Source organism: Symphodus melops (assembly GCF_947650265.1).
Source record: "Symphodus melops genome assembly, chromosome: 17".
NCBI lineage: Eukaryota > Metazoa > Chordata > Actinopteri > Labriformes > Labridae > Symphodus > Symphodus melops.
In genome coordinates this window covers 2,673,747-2,681,526 of record NC_136707.1, presented here as the reverse complement: position 1 = coordinate 2,681,526, position 7,780 = coordinate 2,673,747, and the positions used below count along the sequence as shown (strand labels likewise).

The 7,780-nt window shown below is 44.7% G+C and overlaps 1 protein-coding gene across 1 annotated transcript; it reads left to right on the top strand.

The window, feature by feature from the left end:
• Positions 1-369: 369 nt before the first annotated feature.
• maptb (microtubule-associated protein tau b) lies at positions 370-7,758 on the top strand. The gene is made up of 11 exons (XM_079367229.1): positions 370-487; positions 1,207-1,278; positions 2,518-3,816; positions 4,474-4,514; positions 4,601-4,658; positions 4,792-4,871; positions 4,973-5,122; positions 5,421-5,502; positions 5,972-6,081; positions 6,202-6,366; positions 6,448-7,758. The coding sequence occupies exons 2-11, from the start codon at positions 1,215-1,217 to the stop codon at positions 6,478-6,480; spliced, it is 2,082 nt and encodes a 693-aa protein (XP_079223355.1). The 5' UTR covers positions 370-487; positions 1,207-1,214; the 3' UTR covers positions 6,481-7,758.
• Positions 7,759-7,780: the final 22 nt, after the last annotated feature.

Here is a 7,780-nt window from a genome sequence, read left to right as displayed (position 1 = left end):
CAGAACCAAAGCAGCTAAACTTTGATAGACAGACAGACAGACAGACAGACAGAGTCACCGTATGTAAAAAATAACTGAGCTGTATGATTGCATTATTATTGCTATAGTCCTAATTATCAAGACAAAATTTTCTATTTCGTTATTATAATAAATGTACCAATTGTAAAGCCAATGAAGCTATTTCATTTGAAATGTTTTTTATCTGCTGCTCTCAGAATAATAAAAACCAGTAATGTACCTAACAAAGTAAGGTAAAACAACACTGAGTAGCCTATATTAAGTTTGTGAGTGACTTAATTCAGAATATTTTCCCTATAAATACATGTACTTTGATGACTTTACAGTGCGCAGGTGCCGCAGGTTGCCACGGCAATGACCGCCTCGTCTCCCGGCATGCAGCAGTAGCAGAGCGCCCCCTCCACAGAGAGCGGCAGCAGGTGGAAGTGCAGCAGGGTGGAGCAGCAGACAGACGGACATCAGCAAGGAGGTGAGACACTGAAAAATTCTCTTTCTGCGGATTTTTTTTGTTTCTGTGTTCCTTTTTCTTTTCTTCCCTCTTCTGTCTGTCTCTTTACGTTAATCTTAGTTTCTCTCCCTCTGTTTGCCTGTAAAGTCTCTGTCTGTCTGCTTCTCTGTTTGTGCTCCATGTGTCTCTGCCGCTCCCCTGTCTGGAGGTTGGGTGGGGGCGGCGGCAGAGGCGGCAGCCGCTCGCTGAGGTATTTTCCGCTCTCTCACCGCCTGCCACCGTTACATAAGCCGCACCAGTGCCGCTGCTTTGCCGCCTGTTAGCCTTCTGGCTAATTAGGATTCAGATCAGACAGACAGAGGAGATATTGGCATGCACGTGAACGCGCTTACTCATGTGCAAGCCAGTGACTGACAGGTGGAGGAAAGAGAGAATTTATTAGAAACTGAATTTACTGGTTTTGTTGCTGCATCATCATCATGGAGGATTTACTGTGTTACTGAGCATGCGCACTGACTCCACTAAAGCTCCTCAACTCTTGTCATTCTCCCATCCTTCTCCTGCTATTATCATCTCCTCTCCCTCTCCCTTCCATCCCCTCCTTTCTTTCACTATTTCGTATCCCCCTACTTACTTTCCTTTTCTTACACATCCACTCTGCTCCCTATTTTTCCTTCCTCTCTTTCCTTCCTCATCTCCTCTCTTCCTCCTCCTTTTCCTCTCATCTTTCTCCTCTGTAGGAGTGAAGATGGATGGATACTCCGCCCCCGTTGGAGGTGGTCCCGCCCCTGCAGACCAGAGCATGTCAGGCGGTAGGAGCATTTAAAAAATAAAAACTGTATTTATTTTAACAACATTGCCATACTTTGTACAATCGTTAAGAAACTGCAGTATTTTGTGTCAGTGACGTGGTTTCCTGAAGCAACCAAAACTGCCAAATCTGCATCCAACCGTCCAGAGGCTCAACGTGAATTACTTAGTATTTTATCCAAAAGCTATCCACTCATATGCTGACAGTTCTTGATAACACCTATCCACAGCCTTTCAATTATTCATGAACTAATAACTATTAGGCACCTGCTATCCATTAGCTTACATATCCATAGGCTATTAAGGTTAGCCACAAGCTTAAAGGGGACATATTTTACCCTTGTTGACCTTTTCAAACAGTCCCCTGTGGTCTAAATGAAATATCTGTGCTGTGCTTTGGTCATAATATAATGAACGCTCCGTTTTGGTGTGTGTGTCTCTTTAAATGCAATGACCCCGCCCCCCTGAGTTTTCCTAGTAGACATCACTCTTTAGAGACAATAAAAATGGCTGAACTGTGCAAAAGTGTTTCTCTAGGCTGGAGGTGGAGTCTATGGGTGGAGATACCAGGGGAGGGGATTTAATTAACAGAATCCAACTTGTGACATCACAAACTGGGAACATTTGAAACGGAGCATTTTTCTTTGTGTGGTAACACTTAACGCAGACCACAAAAAGGACTGGATGGATTTATGTGAAATTTTGTGGGTCGATAGACACTCAGGTTACCAAAATAAATGTAGAAGCTATAGTAGTAGGGATGGTGAAACAACGCTGCTTCAGCTCCCCATTATCTGTAAGTTAACATCTATTCTAAGTGATGCGTATTCTCAGGTTGTGAGCAGTGGGTGTGGCAGCTCAACTTGTGCTCATGAGAAGCGCATGTGTCAGCGTTTTATACTGGCATACTGGTGGGGGTATTTATAGGAGGCAGACCACTTTTCAGGTGAATAAAAGTGAGCTAACAGCTAGCTTCTAGAGCCGTCCCTTCGCTATGCTGACTGGTGGATTCTTGTCCTTATCGTCCTCCTGTGTGATGATGTGTCAGCTTGTTGATGGAAACAGGAACTCCCGTTACCATTAGCAACCACTTTGACAAAGACATCTTCGTTACCATGGTGATGCGTTCAATTACATCCAGTCAGTTTATTTGTTCTCAGTGTGTGTCTTCGTCTCCTGTTGTCCTCTCCTGCTTTCCTCTCCTCCTCTCTCCTGTCTCCTCTTGTCTCCTCCTCCCTCAGACCTTGACTCCATCAGTTCTCTGGATAATAAACTTCCAAATGGAAGCATAGCAAAGCGGGAGGAGGAGTTGAAGGAGCAACGGGATGAGGGGGAAGTGATGAGGAGCAGCCCGGAGGAGCAGCCAGAAAGGATGGATAAGGAAGAGAAAAATGAAAGATTTGTGAATGAGAAAGAGGAGGAGGAAAAAGAAGAGGAGCAGCCAGAGCTTCCCTGCTCCCCCACCAGACCTCCCTCTGATGACGGAGGTGCAGACAAAGAAGAGGAGGAAGAAGTAGGAGAAGAGAAGGAAGGAGGAGAAGAGAAGGAAGGAGGAGAAGAAAATGAGAAGGTGTCAAAGGAGGAAGAGGTGGAAGATAAAAATGGAGGGGAAGAGAAGAAGCAGGAGCAACTCAGAACTCCTCCTTCAGAGCAGGAAGAGGAAGAAGGAGCAGAGATTGAGGAGGTCAAAGGCGAGGAGCAGATCGAGAAGGAGGAGGAGGTCAGAGGAGAACAACACGACGACGAGGAGGCTGTCGAAGGAGAGGAGAAGGAATTAACAGGAGAAGAACAGAAGGAGGATGAGGATGTAGGACAAAAAGAAGAGAAGGAAGCGAGAGAAGAAGAAGCAGAAGAAGAAGAGGAGCAAGAGGAAGCGAGAGGAGAAGAACAAGGAAAGGAAGAGAGGAAACACATTTACAAGGAGGACAAGGAGGTGGAAGAGGATGAAGAAGTTGTACTGATGAAGAAAGAGGAGCAGCGAGAAGGAGAAGACAAAGAGATTGTAATGGAGAAGGAGGCTCAGGCTGAATCCCCCGGCTCCTCCATCACACCTCCGGATGAAGGAGGAGTTAAAAGGGAAGAGGAGGAGGATCAGATGAGGAAGGAGAGTTCTGATGGAGCTGAGGAGGAGCAAGAGCCCTCAGAGCTTCATCCTCCCCAAGACGTAGAAAAAACAAGCCCTCCCAGCAGTTCAGCATGTCCTGCTGTGGAGCAGCTCGACCTCCAGGAGGTGAAAGCAAACACGCTGATCCACCACGTTCCTTCTGTTCCTCCACCGTCTGCTGACGAGGAGGTCTCAGCCGCTAATGCTAGCGCTCCTCGGGCCAATGGAGTCGTCGGCAAAGAGAAGAAGAGCACGATTTCTGCTGCCACTCCTCCGTCCAGAACCAAAGCTCCACCCACAGGAGCTGCCTCGGTGAGGAAAGCGAGCACCTCCTCCCCGCTAAAACAGGCTGCTCCGCCCAAGACAAAAAGCGCTCCTCCAGCTAAACAGGCTGCACAAGTTAGGAAATCAGGCGCTCCTCCTCCTCTTAACAAAGGTCTGTCTTTCTGAACCTCTCCTCCTCTCTTGCTTCGACACTTTTCCTCAGCTTCTCTCCCTTTCACCCTTTCTTTCCTTGTACTCTCCCACTTCTTCTTTTTTTTTTTTTTCTCCTCCTCTCGCTCCGTCTCTGTGTCAGATTTCAGTAACATTTCTTATCTTTTGGTCAGTTGTTTTGAAAGTGACACAGACTGAACACTTCCCGTTTACTTTTTTTTGTGTCGTCATGGAAACATGGCATTTCACCTCAGTTAGCGATTCCTGTTTGCTGCCCGCCTTCTGTTTATTGATGTAGTTTTTAATTTGCAGTCAAAGTTCCCACGATGCAGCAGAGCAAGTTTAAGTTTTGAATTAAAATGAAGACGCAGGAAAAGACTGATTTTAGATATCGATTGAACGGAATGAAGCAATAAAAAGGTTGTCTAGTAACGACACAATACAAGATAATCAATAAGTTAAAAAAAATCTCTCCTCTATCTTCATCTACTTTGCATCATGGGAATTATACTGACCAGCCACATCACAGTTTTTTTTTTATTTCATATCTTCATAAGATGTCTCTTTGTCTAAAACATGAGGCGGAATAAACTCGACATGCACAGCATATTTATGATGTCATATTAACAACACCCTTGACTCTTCTTCTGCTGTTCAGAAAAAGCAGCTGTGAAGGGAGCTGCTGAAGAAACTGGGAAGGTAACATGAACACGATTTAATGATTCTGTCAGATTTTGTAAAAAAAACAAAAAAAACAATTAATACTAATAATATTTGCGTTAAAGGCCTCCAGGGCAGCAGGGGGAGCCAAAGCAGCCAAGATGATCACAGCCAAGAGTACAGGTACAAGACTACAGCAGTTCAACCGCTTACATCAGTTTGTCCAATATCACAGAGTTTAACGTGTGTGTGTGTGTGTGTGTGTGTGTGTGTGTGTGTGTGTGTGTGTGTGTGTGTGTGTGTGTGTGTGTGTCAGAGTCAGTGGATGGAGTCAACAGTCCAGGGAGTCGTTCTCCTGCCAGCAGATCCTCGACTCCGAACAGAGATTTGAAAAAGGTCTGAGATCTGAGAGATGACCTGTGTCTGCCTTTGTGGTGCAAGTCGCACAGCTTTGTTAGTAAAGACACAAATAATTTATTGGTACTGATCACATACAGGTGGCAGTGGTCCGCACCCCTCCTAAGTCACCTAGCTCAGCCCGTGGACGTACACCTCCCCTACAATCCCACCCCATGCCTGACCTCACCAACGTGAAGTCAAAGGTGGGATCCACGGAGAACCTCAAACACTCACCAGGAGGGGGCAAGGTAACACCTGTCTTTGTCTACCTATACTTCTGAGGACTCACACTGGTAGAAAGCAAGGCCATGGACGGTGGAGATACTGGAGTCTTTTGGCATAATCAATCAATAAATCAACCAGCGTTCATCACCATCATCATCACCTCTTTGTCTTGTATCTGTTGACTTTCTTTGACAAACGTTGGTTTCACAGTAATAATGCAACAACGCTGAGTACTGTCAGATGGGGGCCCCGTTAAACTCATGTTTAAAAGAAGCGTGTGTGTCCACACAGAGATAGTTACACCCGTCTGTTTGTTCGCAGGTTCAGATTGTTTATAAGAAGATGGATCTCAGTAACGTGACATCAAAGTGTGGCTCGAAGGATAACATCCACCACAAACCAGGTAACACATATAATGTGTTGAATATATGTATAATGTGTCGTAATGTTTTGTTTTATTCCAGTATAATGCACCGCAATCATGCGGGGGGAGGAGGGGGGGTCTCAGGAAGGAGGACATGATGTAAAAAAGACCATTTAGTAATGATCGACATAGCAAATGAGTCCCATGCTATGTTGATGACATATATTCATGCATACATATATAGACATACACATATATAGGTATTGCATTCCCACATGCAGCTTACCACAGAACATTTCTGGAGTATTGTGCATGTGGGAAAAGGGCGTGACTCTGCCAATACATTTATTCTCCAGACAGCTGCAGTCATTCTCCAGACCTCCACAACTACGAGGCCGTTTTAAACTAGTTCAACTGGAGTTTTTTATGCGTGTAAACACCAACACTGTCATACTTGTGTGACGTTCGGTTATTTTAGTAAAACGCACTGTGTATGTTTGTGTGTCAGGTGGAGGGAAGCTGGAGATCAAGTCAGAGAAAGTGGATTTTAAGACTGTTCAGTCTAAAATTGGCTCTTTGGATAACGTCACTCATGTTCCAGGGGGAGGGAAGAAGAAGGTAAATGCTGAAGACACGCTGCCAACACTCTTACTTTTTCCCTCAGCGAGGGTCTCATACTGTACATAGCAATACATTAATGTCACCTGTAACACTGTTGTGATTGTTGTGTGTTTACAGATCGAGAGTCAAAAACTGACCTTTCGAGAGACCGCCAAAGCTCGTACCGACCACGGTGCAGACATCGTCGTCCAGCCTGACTCCCCTCGTCACCTTAGCAACACTTCCTCCCCTGGAAGCCAAAACGCTGCTGAAGCTCCGCCTCTCAACGACTTGGCTGACCAGGTGACAGTTTTACTGGTTCAAACTTAAAGGTGACGCAACATTTAATCACACATCAACAAATAACTTCCCTTTGCCTCTCAGGTGTCTGCCTCCCTCGCCAAACAAGGCCTGTGATTGGATAACCCTGTGCCTACAGACCCCGCCCTCTAATGTTACCAAGGAAACTACCTAAAGGAAGAAAAAAAACAAATCATCATCACCATCATCATTCTGCCTTTTTCGTCATGACCTTCACCTGATATCACACTAACATGATGAAGAGATTTTTTGGAGTAAAAGTGAAGCTTTTCTGAAGGCAACTTACCGAGATGAAAAAAAATTAAGAACCAATCACAGTTTAGTCAGGTATTCAGGTAACACATGAAGCGTTGCTCGGGCAGACAGAGGATTCCTGTACACATATTTTCAGGAGTCAGCAGCCAGCGTTTATGCAAAGCTTGGCGAGTAGTTTTCCCCCCTGCTGTGAGACTTTGTGCTAGGCTAGGTTAGTATTTCTCCCTGCTTCTTGTCTTAATGCTAAGCTAGGATATGCTAGTAATTTCTCCTGCTGTGAGTCTTTGTGCTAAACAAGGCTAGTAGTTTGCTCTTCAGTCAGTGTGCTATGCTAGGCTAATAGCTTCTATGATTTATGCTGAGGAAGGTTAAGAGTTGCGCTCTATTTACGGGCATACCAAGTGAATTTTGCCATTGTGGAAACTGTGAGTTGTTTCTGGGAGTACTTAAAGGGTTTTGAGGGTCCCTGGAAAAAAAAAGAGCAAAAAAAGTTCTTGAAACGGTGCTATGGACTTCAGGACAGCAGGAAGGACTGACTGTTACACAACCTGTGGAAAGAAACATGGACAGTTTAGGTTAAACGTCGTGCTCACAGCCAATCACAACATCGAAACAAAAACCAGGGAACTTTTTGTTGAAACAGCCCGAGTGATCCAAATTACAGATATGTGAAGGAGAAAATAAAGTCCTCTCTTGAGGAAGGTTTTACAGGAATCCTTGAGTAAGTTACAAGGACTTTGATTGAAGCAGTTACGTACAGGATTCACAGGAGTCCTTGAGGAGACACTGTGGTTTGTTTATGCTGTCCTTTATCAGATCCATCAAGTATTAGAAAACAGAGAATATGCCTGTACATCGTCACTGGACTCATGATTCAATTCAACTACAATATCCTGATGATTTCATTCGACGTCACGATGCATCCCCAACTTTCTTTACTACTGCACGTGGCTACTTTTTCATCATTGAAGAAAAGCAGTCAGATAAATGAGCTCAATGTCACCATCGATGCAGAATCTTTCACGTCTGCATTGTGATGCATCGTAGAAATGATCCAGTTCAACACTCCTAATGAAGAACATTGGACTCCATGGAACTAGTGCTAACTTGAAACACGTCCGTTAGCTTCCTTCATAAAATC